Raw genomic sequence first — 16556 nt, 5'->3', positions numbered from 1 at the left:
CCATCCCGAGGCCCTCCTCCGTCCCAGCTCCGAGCCATCCCGAGGCCCCCCTCCGTCCCAGCCCCGAGCCATCCCAAGGCCCGAGGCCCTCCTCCGTCCCAGCCTGAGCCATCCCGAGGCCCGAGGCCCTCCTCCGTCCCAGCCCCGAGCCATTCCGAGGCCCGAGGCCCTCCTCTGTCCCAGCCCTGAGCCATCCTGAGGCCCGAGGCCCTGCTCCATCCCAGGCCTTCAGGACCGACAAGCTCCACATTCAGGCTCACACACTCCACAATTAAAGTCGACGCTGCTCCTTCAAGCTCTGAAAGTTAATGCAGCCTTGGAATTTCTGCTCTCAGCGCTGGGACCCTAGCCACCAGTCCCCGCAGCATTCACATTCGTGCCTAAGCTGATAAATGCTTCAAAGAAAGTAAAACAAAAATAAGTAAACTAACAAAACCACTGCCAACTCTGTCCAGCACAAAATCATATGATCTTTTCATTTGTTTCTGCCTGGCATCCTGTACTTTAACATTTAAAAACTATGCTACTGAATTCCAAAGATAATGTGCTGACTCCTTTAAGACTGATTCAAGCTTCCCAGGTGGAGCTAGAGGAAAAGAACTCACCTGCCAGTGCTGGAGACACAAGAGTCATGGGTTTGATCCCTGGGTCAGCAGGATCCATTGGAGGAGGACATGGCGACCCACGGCAGGGCTCTTGCCTGGAGAGCCCCACAGACAGAGGAGCCTGGTGGGCCACACAGTTGGACACGACTGAGCACACACACACAAATGGAAGCTGTGCATCTTAAGTCCCTGCCGCTTCCTTCCTCCCAGCCCCACAGGATCCCCACATCACAGATCCTCACGTCGGGAAGGATCTATTACTGAGGGTTCCAGCCATCACCCTGCCCTCGGGCAGGCACTGCCCCCCACGGACACCTTGACTGTTCAGGTGATGGCGAATTCATCATGAGACAGTATATTCCATTTCTGGAGAATTCAGATTGCGAGAAAGTACCACCTGTATGTGCGGCCAATATAAGTTTTGTTATTCCTTTTATCCACTGAAATTAATTCTGTTCCCTAGTACCAGAAAGAATTTCCCCTTTCCCACGAAAATGCTCCAAAATTTTGAAGATGCCACCAAATGAATCTTTCCTTAATGTGAGATTCACTCCCAATTCCTTCTTTCACTTTTTTTTTGCTAGGAGCATCTACGTTATATTCAACAAACTTCAATTAAGCGATTCAGTGCTGTTTCCTGCAGTCATCAGTTATGCATCAGAGGCCTCGTTTACGCTGTCAGTAAGTCTGTGCCCTTTCTCCAGCTTCTCCCCACTTCCCTGACCACCCGCTGGCTTATCTCTCAGGCTCAGTGCTGTCTAGGCTCATCCATGCTGCCACAAGTGACAGATTTCCTTCTTTTTAAAAGCTGAATGTTTTCTGCTTGATGCACATGTCATATTCTCTGTATCCATTCATCCCTCCTTGTACACCGTGAAGCACGGTGCTGTGAACAGGCAGTACACAGCTCTTCAGGATGATAACTGTTTCCTCCCTAAACACCTACAGACGAGACCGCTGCGTCAGAGATGGCTCTATTTCCCCACGAACCTCCATATGGACTTCCATAGTGGCTTTGAAGAGTGGCTTCTTTGCTATGGTCTAGCAGGTCTTATGGGCACAATCCCTGTTTCCCTTCAGAGCTGGGTGTTTGAGAGCCCACTGTCCGGGTAGGAGTCCAGGAGATAGGCGTTAGCAGTGGCAGAGGCTGCGCTGGGGGTCGCCTCTGGAGGTGTGGCACTGTGTTGGGGTGGAGTTCTTGGCAAGAGTGCGTCTCAGCCTTTCCAAACCACTTTGACGTATGTTCTCATGCTTCCGCCTTGACCCTCTCCTCACCGGAGGAGTTCAGGTGGCAGATGGTACAAAACAGGGAAAGAGCACAGTATCTGGAGGCAGAAGGACTGGATTTTAACCTGGGTTATTCTGTTATATGACTGACCACAGATGATCTCAAAGCAGAAATTCTACCTTTCTGAATCATGGTTTCCTCACAGGCAAGATAAGGATAGGATCAATAGCTTCTTACATGGTAATGTAAGAAACAAACATTAAAAATGGGGGGGGGTTATGTAAACTAAAAGTTGTATATATAAATATTATCATAGAATGCTTTCTTAGCTTGTGTTACAAGCTCCCTCCATATTTGACTTGTTTACCACCTGTCTCTTACCACTAAAATACAAGTTCCAAAAGTGGTGATTTTGTAGGGTTCCTTCCCTGTTTTATACACAATGCCTTGACAAGTAAATACCGAACTGGCATATTTGCTGTCCTTGTTTAGTTGCTAAGTCATGTCCAACTCTTTTGTGACTCCATAGACTGTAACCTCACCAGGATTCTCCAGGCAATAAACTGGAGCGGGCGGCCATTGCCTTCTCCAGGGGTCTCCCTGGCCCGGGGACCGGACCACATCTTCTGCCTCGCAGCTACATTCTTTACCACTGAGCCACCTGGGAAGCCCAACTGGCACATAGAAAGAAAGAAAGTGAAGTCGCTCAGTCGTGTCCGACTCTGCGATCCCAGGGACTGTATCCTACCAGGTTCCTCCGTCCATGGGATTTTCCAGGCAAGAGTACTGGAGTGGGCTGCCATTGCCTTCTCCAGGGGATCTTCCTGACCCAGGGATCGAACCCAGGTCTCCTACACTGTAGGCAGACACTTTACCATCTGAGCCGCCAGGGAAGTCACAACCACCAGGGAAGAACCGGCACAGAGCAAGTGCTAAAAACATTTACTGGCTGATTTGTTTAATGAATAAACGAACTCAGTTTTAGGACTTTATTAATTATAGTTAGAATATAATTTTTAACTCCTGAATCTCCACTTACTGTCCCCCATTCTTCCACCACCATCATCACCACCACCATCAGCAGCAACACCATCACCATCATATTCTATCTGACTGTCTGCTCTGCCCCAAGAGTTAATTCCCTCTCCATATTTTCTCAGATGCACTGACCCCAGTCCTTGCAAATCTCTGTACTGCTTGTCCAGTTCCCTGCACCAGGGACCGACAGCCCTCAGTGCTGGTCCAGTTGTTAAGGGGCTGATACCCAGCCCTTTGTATCTTTGCACTCTTCTCTAAATCTCAGTTCTATCTTAGACGGAAGGAGGACAGAATCAGGGAGATAACTATTTTTTTTAGAATTCCAGGCATTGTCTTATCTTAATGAAAATTAGGAGAGTGTTCCCTTCCTCCTAATACTGCAGAGCTCGGTCAGGTGCAGAGTGAAGCATCCAGCCACTGATTCCTTTTGGTGGTAGAGATTTATGCTCCCTCTGATTCCCCCTAATGCTTCTATCAGAACCAGCACTTCCTACTGAGTTCTGTTTATTTCCATTTCCTGTCTTTCTCATGGGACCACAGGTAAATGTGAATGAGGGTATTCATTCAAAGGGTAAAAACTTTTACAAACTGACTTTAGGTCCATTTTGGTTTAGAAATCTCAATAAAGGTAGAATGTTACCCATATTATCAGGCAGATTGCTATGACAAAAAGTAACATCTGGTTAGCAAACTGCACCTGGAGTGGAGAACAATGACTGATGCATGAACTCCGAGTGGGTGTCACAGCGTCCGTGTGCAGGGATTCCTGAACCCACAAGCTCCGTTGGCAGAGCCAGAAGCTCAGGCTGTGGAGCCATGACTTGGGGCCCCAGCTGGTTCCTAGCATTTCTCCCCAGCTGTTGGGGGCGGGGGCGGGGGCGGGGGCGGGGGGGGCGGGGAGAGCGTAGCGCCTGGACTGAGGAGGTGAGAGCGTAGCCCCTGAACTGAGGGGGAGAGCGTAGCCCCCGTCCTGCCGAGATGAAACTCAGGGCTGCCGTGAGCTCGCCGTGCCATCCTGGACCCTCCTAGGGGCTGTGGGCCCGGCCCTGTGGGCAGTTTGATGCAATTGCACCTGAAACCACCTACAGCAGGTATTTCAAGGGTGTAACAGATCCAAGTTTAACTGAAGGAATCACAGCTGAGAAGTTCCCGGACACCTGAGCCAAGAAGTCCTCGCATGAGAGGACTGAGAACATCCCGCGCCTCTGCAATGTCCTCACCTGAATTGAGGAGAGGTTTTCGTACGTTTTCTGCCTTATACTCTTCATGTGGAGGGTGGCAAACACTGTGGAGAGAAAGGGGAGACCGAGACGGCGTGACCAGCAGGCGGGGCGCCTCCTCCACCCGCAGACACTGCCCGCCAACACCCCGCAGCCCGTGCTGGTGAAGACGTGACCGCGTGTGTCCACAGGGGCTCGACCAGCCGCCTTCACAGCGAGTGACCCGGGGAACAAGGGCAGAGAAAGTAACCCCTTGTGCGGATGGATAAACAGAAGCCGCACGAGGCAGCTGAGCCCGCGGCGGGGGCGGCCGGAGACCTCGGGCCCGAGCGCCGGTCTCCCGAGCCCCAGCGCAGGACTCTGTCTCTGCCACCGCGAGGGCAGCGGCCGCCGCCGCGCCCGGGAAGAGCCGGCGGAGGACAAGGCCGGGGCAGGCCAGGCCAGGCTAGAGAACTCCGAGAAGCACCGCTCTCCAGCGCGTTCGCGTGACTCTTCCTCCGTCCTGTGTCCAGACCCGTGTTTCCCCCTGTAATTCTACCGCACGTTTCCTCATGGCTTTTATGCCCCGGACTCTTCGCCCCACGCGCTCCCGGGGCGCGTCTAGAGCAGGACTTTCTCTGGGGCCCTGCTCTCTCCGGGGGTTCGGGCCTGGCCCGGGGCAGCGGCAGACACGCCTCCGCTGCATCCCGGCCCGACCCAGCAGGATGACGCGGGGCCGCGAGGGGGGCCCCAGTTCCTCACGTCGAGGCCCGATGCAGCTCGACACGGCCTGGCCCGGAGACGGGGCAACGGAGCCTCAGCTGGGCCCTCAGACTCAGCCGGCGGCGGAGGCGGGCAAAGCCCCTGCGCGTACCCGTCGGTGTGTGTCCTTTCAGGAGGCCCCGGCCGGTGTCTGCCGTCGTGAGCATCGTCTTGATCCCTCTGCTCAGCAGCGCCTGTGGGACGGTCGGCAAGGTGAACGCGGCCCACGGCCCTGGGAGGGCGCGTCCCCAGGAGAAGGCGAGGCTTAGGGGCACCGGAATGAGCTGAGGCGCGGGAAGAGGCCTCACCCCCCGCCCCCCATTGCCGGTAAACTGTCCAATGAGAACAGCCAACAGAGACTTAATGCGACTATCAGCAATGACCTTGAATGGACAGCAACCACATTCCAAAGACAAGAATTTTCATAATGGATTAAGGAAAACAAATTCTAATTATATACAGAGTATGTACCTGAAGTACGTGGATACAGAAAAATCAAAGATGAAAGGGTGGAAAAGCCCGTATTATACAAACACCAACTGAAAACCATCTGTGATATCCACAGAAGGAAAAGTTATCGTGACTCACTCTGTGCTTACATCAGAGTCATGCAGGTGTCTGAGGCCCCTGTCTGGGGGTGAATGCATGGAAACACCAGCTGCACTTCCATCGCCTTATCCATGTGCAGAAGAGCAGCATAATAGTGTGCGACTTTGTCTTTTTGCTGCAACCTAGGCGTCTTCTGATTTCTCTTTGGTTTTCAAAAACTAAAACTCTGGACTGTTTGGAAGTCAACACTACAAACCCTTTAGAATAAATAACTTTTCTCTGTCCTATATTTTCCAAAAAAAAAAGAAAGACACAGGGAAGCCCCCACCTGGACACAGCATTGATTCATGAACTTCGAGGGTGCAGATTTACCGAGCAGTCAGCGTAAGACTGACACTTGAAAGCTCTTCATCCGTCGCTAACAAACACTGCGTCCCAGATGGCACCTCGCAAGCGCTAGCTGCTCAGAATGTTTGCTCCATGAATCAACAAAGTGAGAAAAGCATGTAAAGTTGGAGGAAAACGAAGTGGCACTTACGTTTTTAATGTACGGCATGTATCTTTTATCCAGATTATAGGAACCATACTCGTTCTCCATCTGCACGGCAATAATGGGGCCCTCTTCTTGGAACTGGGAGTCAAGGAGACGAGAGTCTGAGGATGAGTCAGCCGGTGGGGAAAGGCTGGACTTTCTCAATTTGCTATTGCACTCACACATTTAGGGTGCCATAGAAAATACCTGCTCCTAAACTCAGCCCCGGGGACACAACAGTGGGGGCAGCTTCCGTCACTAAGTCAGCAGTCGCCTCATGGGGTCAAAGCCTTCAGCACCTTGCCTTCCCCAGCCCCCAAGGGGGCAGCGCCCGCCAACTCCCCTAATCCAACAGCTTCAGCGGAGGCTTAGACCTCCGCCCAGCCTTCCTCCCGCGGCACCAGGGAAGCAGGGGTGCGGCCCTCTCCTATGCAAGCGCGTGTCGCCCCCTCCTTGGGGACCCGCTCTGCCTTCCGTCCGTGCACCCCTGTCTTCACTTGCCCGGTCACTGCCACGGGGACCCCGTCCTCCACTCCTGCGCTGCCCCCTTCATGGACAAGCGGTGCGGTCGCTCTGCACGCCCCTGACAGCCCACCACTCGTTATCCTGTCCTCATTCCGGTCTCACGGCTGCCCTTTCCGTTCCACCCACAGTAGTACCCCGACGTTCTCTTTGCTAGACGGATGCAATCCCTTTTCATCCTGGTTTGATTTCTCTCCACCGACAGTCTCTCCTCCTCCAGGAAGCCCTCCCTCCTGCAGCACCCCTCCTAGGTCCTGCACTTGCCATCACCCCTCAGCCTCCTCCTTGAGCTCTTCTCACCCCGCCGCCTCCCCCCTAGTCCCAGGATCCTGTGGGATCGTCCCTTCTGCCCTCTCAATTACGCCCTCACGCAAATATCTCCTCCTCCCCTTCCCTGCCGACTCCCTTCTGTGATGTTAACACACTCGGTCAGCCCTGTCTTTACAGCTCTTGCCACCCCCATGGTCGTGTTTTCTCTCTGCATCTTGTACCTGCCATGTCTTAGTCAATTTCACTACACTCATCTCTGCCCTTTTCAACCTGCTCTTGGAGACATCTGGCCGCTGGAAGGTCTCCTGCTGGCATGCAGGAGTAAGGAAAAGAGCATTGCTCTCTCAGAATTAAACCACACACCAACAGTGAAAGGAAGAACCCAGATAGCGCCCAGGACCGTGCGCCAGTGGGTGGAAGCATCTACACCCAATACCTGTGCTTGTCGTGACGGGGAAGACCTGGGTAGGGCTGGGAGGACCTGGGTAGGGATGGGCGGACCTGGGTAGGGAGAGCTGAAACAGACTAGGACTCGGCAAGCAGAGCGTAACCGACTGCACTAGAGCTGAGTGGGCAGAAAAGAGCCTGAAAGAGTTCCCCAAACCCATACGCTTCCCAGGGGGCTCAGTGGTGAAGAATCTGCCTGCCAATGCAAGAGACATGGGTTCGATCCCTGGGTCGGGAAGATCCCCTGCAGTAGGAAATGGCAACCCACTCTAATATTCTTGCCTGGAAGAGCCCGTGAACAGAGGCGCCTGGCGGGCTACGATCCACAGGATCGCAGAGGAGTCGGACATGACTCAGTGACGGACCACACACGCAGGAACGTGCCGCGATGCTGGGAGCCACCTGGCAGCCTGCGGGTTAGCCTTCCAGGCCTTCACGGCTGCGGCCCAGGTTCGACCCCTGCTTGGGGAACCCAGGTCCCACAAGCTGTGTGGCACAGCAAAAAATAAGTATATATTTTTTAGGCGGGGTCCCTGGTGGCTCAAAGGATAAGACCCCCAGCTCCTGCGGCTCCTGGTTTTGTGCTTGCCAGGCAACCTTCTGATTACTGATTTTGTCTTGCAGGTGCTCCAAGATAGGGAATGTCCTGATTTGGGGTGCAGAGAGCATGCTAATTCACTCTAGAACTTTCTTTGATGATGAAAATGTTCTGTGTTCTCACTGTCCAAGGTGGTAGCAACCATCTACAGGTGGCTACCTAGCACTTGAACTGTGTCTGGTGTGAATAAAGAACTAAATTCTTTATTTGGTTTTAATAGATTTTAAGTGAAATAGCCACTGGCGGCCAAGGTTACCACCCTGGCCAGCACAGTCCAGTGCCGCAAAGGACTGTCCCTGCCATCTACTGTCCCCAGATGCACATGGACTGGCCCTTCAGCCACCTCGTCTGGTGACCTCGGGGCACTCTCAAAGTCAGGAGCCAGTTCTGCCCTGAGAAGACCCACACCACCTGAAGCCTTGCCCGGCCATTTCCAGGCCTGTGGCTACCCCTACAGTAACATCCCTTTCCAGTGATCGCTGTGAGGATAAAATATGCTCCGTAAACACCAACTGCCTAATAAAAAGCTTGATGCATGCGTGCCAAGTCACTCAGTCGTGTCTGACTCTTTGCCACCCCACGGACTGTAGCCCACCAGGCTCCTCTGTCCATGGGGTTCTCCAGGCAAGAACACTGGAGGGGCTGCCGTTTCCTCCTCCAGGGATTAAAGCCAAGTCTCCTATGGCTCCTGCATTGCATGGGGATTCTTTGCTGCTCAGCCACCAGGGAAGCCCAATAGAAAGCTTGATACCTGATAGATACCTTCTGTTCCTTCCCTCTGCTCATTTGCTACCTCCTTATACAGTCCTTCGTGTATCTTCCAAACCTTGCAGCAATATGGTGGCACACTGTATCTACTCAAGCAATGAATGTGTGTGACACCATGGTTTTATTACGGGGGGAGAGATATTAAAAAAAAACAAACAAATTGCATTTTCTACAAAATCACTGACCTAAGGTCATCTGCATCATCTATCACTTGTGAAAGACTGACACGTAGCTATCTTTAGCAGGTAAGTTAGGACATTCTGACGGCTGTCATTAAATTCCCATTTAAGGCTTGGAGAGCAGACAAACAATGCAGAAGACGTAAAAATACACAGAGTGCGGTTCCCAGCATCCTGCCAGGAAACAGCATCCCAGTAAGGCAGTAGATGAGGAACAGGCATAAAAGCAGAAGAAAGCATATTTCTTAAATAAGGAACTGGAATTAGCTGCTATACATGCTTCTTGCTTATGAGTGAAAGAAAGTAGGCTGAGCCCTGCCCAGGAAATCAATTCAGGCAAGTACTTCCCTTGGTCACAGAGATGGGGAATCGAGTTTTACCTGGTATTCTCTTATCCTGGGAATCAGGTCATCAAAATGGTGATTCACTGCCATCGTAAAGCCCTTGTAAGTTGTTCTCAGCTTCATATGAGAATCCTTGAGTAACCAGCTAGGATGGAAAAGGTGAGACTGAGCCTTGGGGTGGGAGATAGCAAACAGAAATGTTCATGCGTCTGAGGCTGGAAAACATGAAGAGCCCAGATTCACGTGGCCAAACTAGAACGGCGCACGGAGATGCTAACCCATCTTTAACAAAAAGCCGTCTGCGTTCGGTCCCACAGAGCTCACCACCTCTCCCCCCCAGATACAGCTGAGGCTTGTATGATGTGGGAGCAATCCAAGACAGGGTCGCCAGTATGCAGTCCACAGGCCAAGTCAGAGCTGCTGACTGTGTCTATGAATAAAGTTTTATTGGCACATGGCCCACCCTTCGCTTACACATCATCACAGCTGTGCTCCTGCGGCAGCAGCAGAGATGAACCTCACAACAGACACTGTCTGTGCACCTGAAAGCTGAAAATATTAATCATCGGGCCTTTTTCAAAAAATGCTCGCCAAACCTTAGTGTGGTATGAGATTTTTATAAAAATATTACAGAATGTTTTTAAAAATTTTTTAATGGAATATTATTTGGTGATTTAAGAAATGAGGAATTGGTTCATGTTAAAGCATGTACAAACTTTGAAAACATCATGCCAAGGGAGGGACTTCCCTGGCATCCCAGTGGTTAGGGCTCTGTGCTGGGTTCAGTCACTAAAATCCCATAAGCTGCAGCAGGAAAAAAAAATATGCCAAGAGAAAGAAGCCAGACACAAAGGGTCACATAAGATACAATTCCATTTATATGAAGGATACAGATGAGGTAAATCCACAGAAACTGAAGCGTAATGGTTGCCAGTGGCTGGGGGTAAGCAGGATGGGGGTGACTAGGCAAGGGTTTTCTCTGTGAGTAGCAAAAAATGTTCCGGAACAAGATAGTGGTGATGGGTGTTCAACATTTTAATGCACTCGATTGACACAAAATTGCATAGTTTTAAATGGTAAATTTCATATTATGTACATTTTACTACCATTTAAAAATGATAAGAAAAAAGACCCTCTTTGAAAAGAGATAATCAATCCAATTTTGTGCTATTACCAGTATTGTCACAAAAGTTAGAACTTATAAAGATACTGATTACATGATATTGATTGATTTTCATTAAGGAAAAGAAGGATTCTACCTCTGCACTACAAGGATGAGATGGAGATTTCGAAAAAACAAACAAGCACTGTATCATTCCTGGTATTTTAAAGTGCATTTTCTAGGTCATGAAACAGGGAACGGGCGGGAGGCATGGACTAAAACTGCACCTGGGGAACCAAGCAAAACTCTGCTCTGACTTGCTTGCGAACACGCCTGGGACGCGAGCACAGCTCACCTGGGCAAGCCTCCGAGGTCCAGGTCGCTCCCGACGTAGGGACCAACACACAGGATGACCCACAGGTCCACCTCTGACGCCAAGGATATGAAAGCGCTGGGGAGGGGGGTGACAGCGGCAGTCACCAAGAGCCGAGCCTGGAACTGCCGCCGTGTGTCTCCCCGAGGCCTCTTCTCTTGCGGTTAGGACAGGGGGAACTCACTCCCGGCCTGCTCACAGAGGTCCCTGCCGGAGACAGGACCCGGGCCGGGGCCGCCTTCCACACAAAGGCCTCAGTCCAGAAGCCCCGAGGGCAGGACGCGGGCGACTCGCAGGAATCCCGGCCAGACGCCGGCTGCCCCCTGGACCAGAGCGGAGCCTCCTGTCCCCGCGAGGGCAGCACCCAGGACGCGCCCTCAAGAACCATGCTGGCTCCTCCTTCCTCATCTCCCACTTTCAGTCTGCCTCTAATCAGGTTTATTCCTTGTAGTTAATATTTCTGAATGTGAAATTCCTCTTAATTTTCACCGCTACCACCCTGGATAGAGAACTTGCGTCCGCCTGAGTTATTCCAACGGCTTCCTCCCTCCCTCCTTCTCTTCCTTCTTCCGATGCCGCTCCAGGCACTGTCAGCAGAATATAATCATCGAACACAGGAGTCATGTGTACCAAGTATCAGCATCAGCACTCAATGCACTCAGCTCTGCAAGTGTATTATTTTCTTTGTCAATTCCATGACATAGGTATCGATATCAGCTCCATTTTACAGACAAGAAAATAGACACTTAAGGAGTCAGAGGTCACATTCTTGGGAAACTGGAAGAGTTCAAAGACAATCCGCTCCAGAAAAGAAATCTTAACTATGTTATTCTACCGCTTAAAAATACCACCAGCAAAAAAAAAAAAAATACCACCAGCATGCAGACATGAACTTCCCGAATTAAAATTTTCCCAGTGACTTCATAGCCCCTTCAGAACAGATTTCAAATTTTGCAGCATAGCACCCCGAACGGGCCAAGATAAGCCTGACTAGCTCTCTAGCTCTATCTTCTGACGTTCCCTCTGCTCAGAACCAGCAGGAGAGTCAGTTCCAGGAAAATATGAAGTTAGTCACAGGACCTGCCCCTTCCCTCCCTGGCACGGGCTCACCTACACATCCTGCCGCCTTGCGTTTAGCTGGGCTGGTTCCGAGCTCCCAGGACAGAAGCAGAAGCCAGTGATCCTGCTGCCGGAAACCCCTCTGCCTGCCTCCCCCTGCAGGCGCGAGGCAGGCAGGCATGGCGGCTTGAAAGCTAGGTGCTGGTGGCGCTTAAGCCACGAGAGGGAAAGACCCTGAAACCCTGGGTTCCCTCTTGGAAGAGCAAGGCACACTCAATGTGAGTATCTGTTTTAAACCTTCCTTAATGAAAACAGATCTTTACTGACAGACGATGTCGAGGTCCCCTCACTGCAGCAGGAACGTCAGTGTCACTCATGTCAGCGCCCTCCCACACCTCTGACTGCTCCGATGGTGGCCTCGCTGGACCTTCTGCCTGAAATCACATCCGACCCCTCTAACAAACTCCTCTCGGGGTTCTAATGTACTGGGGCTATCGCTCTGCTGTTACCCGCCCCGGGCTGTTCCCCTAGTTTGGGTTACGAGTCCTCAGCTGCTATTTGCCTCCCTCTATATACAGGCTTATTCCACAGCACAGCACATTGTCTGTGTATCTCCAGCATCAAAGAGAGTTATGAACTACAGCAGATGGAAGATACATAGTTTTGAACAATTACTCTTACTGTATCATGTCTCAAAACTCCTATAAATTATAGTTCAGAAATTTCCTCTTATAAGTGAAACGGTGGGATCCCTGTGACGGATCAGAGCCGCAGGGACTCTCTCTAAGCCACACGTGGGTAAAACACACACCGGACACTGAGGTCTGGGCTCCACTACTGATAACAGCATCCCTGCTCAAGGGGCTTCCATCTGGGGATCAGAATTTTCAGAGCTTCCGGGTGGTTCTCAAGGGGAAAGCAAGGTGACTCTTGCTTCATCTGACCCTACAGAGTCAAACACCCGCCTCTGAGCCAGAGAAACAGCAACTTAAATGTGAAACATACGTCAAATCCAGGTTTCCAGTGTAGTGAAACTGGCCTCTTCTTGGTTCATGAAGGTTCCAGGGAACATGCCTGAAACAGAAAAAAGAAAAATGTAAAAACTTTATATTTTACAATTATAAATTATATAATATTAGATTATACAATATTATTTAAATGAATACAAAATGAAATCCAGCAACCAACCGTATAGCCTTCACAATACCCAGTATATCCATTTAAAGTTTACTAGGTATGCCAAACTCACTCTCCAAAACAAACAAACAAAAAAATCCAGAAAAATATGACGCATAAGCCAGAAAAAAAAAATGAGCAACAGAGATAAACCCAGAAATGACATATAGGTTGAAACTGGCAAAAAAAAAAGATTAAAAAGGCATAACAAACATATACTGTATCTTTAATAAGTAAATAAAAGCATGGCCATAATGAAGAAAATGGAAGATATAAAAAAGATCCCAAAGAAACTTCTAAATTTTAAAAAATATAATATCTGAAATCAAAAATACTCTAGATGCAATTAAGAGCAGGAAATTAAACATATACCACTGATACTAACAACAGAACAGAAATAGGGACAGAATCCCAGGATATTTTAAGACAGAGCAAAAGAAGTTACCCAAACTGGAAAACAGGAAAAAACACTAAACGTTAAAATGAACAAAGCATCAGTAATATGTGGGATCTTATCAAGAAGTCCAAGTCCCAGGGGAAAAGGGGGAGATAAAATTACTAGAAGAAATAGGAAGTTTTACCAAATTTTGGTAAATTGATTAAAACCATAAACCTACAGACCCAAGAATCTCAATGAACCACAAGTAGGGGGGAAAAATCTGCACCATGGTGCACCAGAAGCAAATAGTTGAAGAGCAATGACAAAGAAAAACGTCTTAGAAGCAACCAGAGGGAGGAAAACAAGAAATTATACAAACAAGTTTTTTAAAAAGATAAGAAGTATAGAAGATGTGCAATCAGATAATGTGTAAGTCAGAAGACAACAAAGAGACATATTTAAGGTACTGAAAATAAAGCCCCAAACAACAACAACAAAATCAGCCTAAAATTCTATACCCAGTGAAATTATCCCTCAAAATTTAAGATGAAAGAGAAATATTTTTCAAAGAAATGAAATCTAAGATAATTCATAATCAGCTGGTTTCAGGAAGTCTCTCAGCAGAAGGATATGATACCTGGTAGATCTGTACAAATGAATGAAGAGCAGCAAAAAGGGAAACATACGGGCAAATGAAAAGATATGTTTGTCACCTTAAGTTTATCTCAAATATAATTAGATGTTAAAACCAGGAAAAAATGTATCATGAATTTCATAGTTTATAAAAATAAACGCATGACACAGCACAGTGCAAAGAAGAGTGGGATGTAAACACATGATGGGAGATTCTGTAGGGCCAGCGCGCTAGTTTAGAGAAGACGACAAGTTAGGAATTTAAGGCTTTAGATAAAGAACTTGATATAAGAACTTAGGGAACAAACCCAAGATCCTTAAAAAATGATTCCATATCCCACTTTTAACAATGGACACATCATCCAGACAGAAAATCAATAAGAAAAATTGGACCTGAACTACACGTTAGACCAAAAGAACATGCGTTGGTGTGGTTTTTGATGGAATTACACACAGTGATGGGAATGAACAAGCTAAAATGTGGCAGATCGTGGAGGAATCTCACAAGCAGGATCCTGAGCAGAAGATCAGACACAGGAGTAAAGACCGTACAATTCCAGGTGCATAAAGTTCAAAAGAGGCCAAAGTGATGGACGTGCTGGGAAAACAAGCTCTGCCACTCCTTTGCTGGGTGGTCCTGACTGCAGGCAATGGGAGAGCTTCTGAGATGCGGGCACGTTGCCAGGCTACATTTGGCCCAAGTTACCTAGTAATTAGTAACACGTCACCAGGAGCATGTTCATGTGACTAAGCTCATGGAGCTCAATGCTTATATATTGGACACATGCCAAACTTCAATAAAATGTGACTATGAAAATGAGTACAAGACAGCGATGAAGCCAGGCTTCAACAGTACATGAACTGTGAACTTCCAGATGTTCAAGCTGGATTTAGAAATGGCAGAGGAACCAGAGATCAAATTGCCAACACCTGCTGGATCATCAAAAAAGCAAGAGTTCCAGAAAAAACATCTACTTCTGCTTTACTGACTACGCCAAAGCCTTTGACTGTGTGGATTACAACAAACTGTGGAAAATTCTTCCAGGAGGAGGCAGGAGGAGAAGGGGATGACAGAGAATGAGATGGTTGGATGGCATCACTGACTCGATAGACATGAGTTTGGGCAAGTTCTGGGAGCTGGTGATGGACAGGGAGGCCTGGCGTACTGTGGCCCATGGGGTTGCAAGGAGTCACACGTGACTGAGTGACTGAACTCAACACTACCAGTGAGGGTGTACCAGGTAACTTGGGCCAAACATTCCACACCCTGTGCCACCCCCCCCAACAACACCTGACTGCTGAGCTTGGATTCAGGTCTCACCACCCCCTCCCAACACCTGCCATCACTCGGGCTGGAATCCGCTCCAGCTCGCCAACCGCAAGATCTTGGGATGTCTCTGCAGGCATCGCTGCACGACCAGTTCCTTATCTCACACACACACACACACACACACACACACACACACACACACACACACACACACACACACACACACCCGCTGGCCCTGCTTCTCCGAGAAGGCTCCTAACACAGGTGACCGCATTCACACACACACACACACACACACACACACACACACACACACACACACACACACACACACACACACACACACACACACCCGCTGGCCCTGCTTCTCCGAGAAGGCTCCTAACACAGGTGACCGCATTCACACACACACACACACACACACACACACACACACACACACACACACACACACACACACACACACCCGCTGGCCCTGCTTCTCCGAGAAGGCTCCTAACACAGGTGACCGCATTCACACACACACACACACACACACACACACACACACACACACACACCCGCTGGCCCTGCTTCTCCGAGAAGGCTCCTAACACAGGTGACCGCATTCATCCAGAGCAGATGTCCAGGGCTGAAGCTGGCTGCCAGAGCCGGGGTTGGTAGCAACACTTAATCTGTAAGCGACAGCTCGCCGGAGGCTCTGTATAGATGAGCTTGAGAGTCAAAACGTGCGGAAGCCCCAGGGTTCTTGCTGCGAAGGTCTAAGACAAATCCCTCTCCCTTCCCACAGGGTTAGGGGAGGGTGGGCAGTTTAAAGCATGTCCAGGCTCTTCTGTCCTTGACAAATGCCCGCGCTTAGCTGAGAGTACTGTTGCCAGAGCTGCAGGGGACGTTCCCCAGACGACCAGCAGGAGAAAGAGAAGCAGGCACACCTGGCATTGCACGCTTCAGCTGGGCGCAGAGACCACCGAGGCTGACGGCACTCGGCCTCAGCCCTCCCCTTGCAGCATGCCTACAGGGTCCCATAAGACAGAAGGGGTTACAGCCAAAGGCGCTCTAGGACTCCGGCCCTACTTAGGGGGAATCTCCAGGAAAAGCCAAAAGCGGCGGGGAGACAAAAGCAAGGACACAAGAGGAGAAGTTCTTCCTCCGAAACCAGTTACACACCCGCACGCCAGACAGACCTAACACCTCAGGTCTGCTGCACTAGGTTGGCTTGCCCATGCCAGCATGCCCAGCTTTCGACAGAAAGCTGTGAGACAGGCAAAAACAAAGACCACGGCTAAAGAGGCCAAGCAGATGAGAACCAGGCTTCGACGCGGGAGATACTGTGGAATTACAAGACTGGGAATTTAAACCAACTCAGCCTCAGGTGCTAAAGGAGGAAGTGGACAGCAGGCAGGTGGGCAACATGAGCAGAGATGGAAACTCAAAAATAAAAAGGAACCAGTGGAGCCCAAGAGGCTGGCGCCTGGATGGGCGCAGCTGTCACGCGGCCACGGGAAGGAGGCGTGAGCTTGAGG

General features: G+C 49.9%; 1 protein-coding gene across 1 annotated transcript in view; it reads right to left on the bottom strand.

Annotated features, from left to right (window-relative positions):
- Positions 1-16556, bottom strand: part of LOC145525308 (beta-galactosidase-1-like protein 2) — a 33939-nt gene that overhangs the window by 12519 nt on the left and 4864 nt on the right. Inside the window, exons 4-9 of the mRNA XM_081538100.1 lie at positions 12581-12649; positions 10499-10594; positions 9078-9186; positions 5920-6012; positions 4945-5026; positions 4092-4156 (exon numbers count right to left, since the gene is read on the bottom strand). Of these exons, the coding sequence (XP_081394226.1) occupies positions 4092-4156; positions 4945-5026; positions 5920-6012; positions 9078-9186; positions 10499-10594; positions 12581-12649 (514 nt within the window). The remainder of the gene's footprint in view (positions 1-4091; positions 4157-4944; positions 5027-5919; positions 6013-9077; positions 9187-10498; positions 10595-12580; positions 12650-16556) is intronic.

This window comes from Giraffa tippelskirchi, chromosome 11 (assembly GCF_054371585.1).
Source record: "Giraffa tippelskirchi isolate mGirTip1 chromosome 11, T2T-mGirTip1v1.2.pri, whole genome shotgun sequence".
In the NCBI taxonomy this organism is placed as follows: Eukaryota; Metazoa; Chordata; class Mammalia; order Artiodactyla; family Giraffidae; genus Giraffa; species Giraffa tippelskirchi.
The sequence above is the reverse complement of the archived record's forward strand: the minus strand, read 5'-3'. Positions and strand labels throughout refer to the sequence as shown.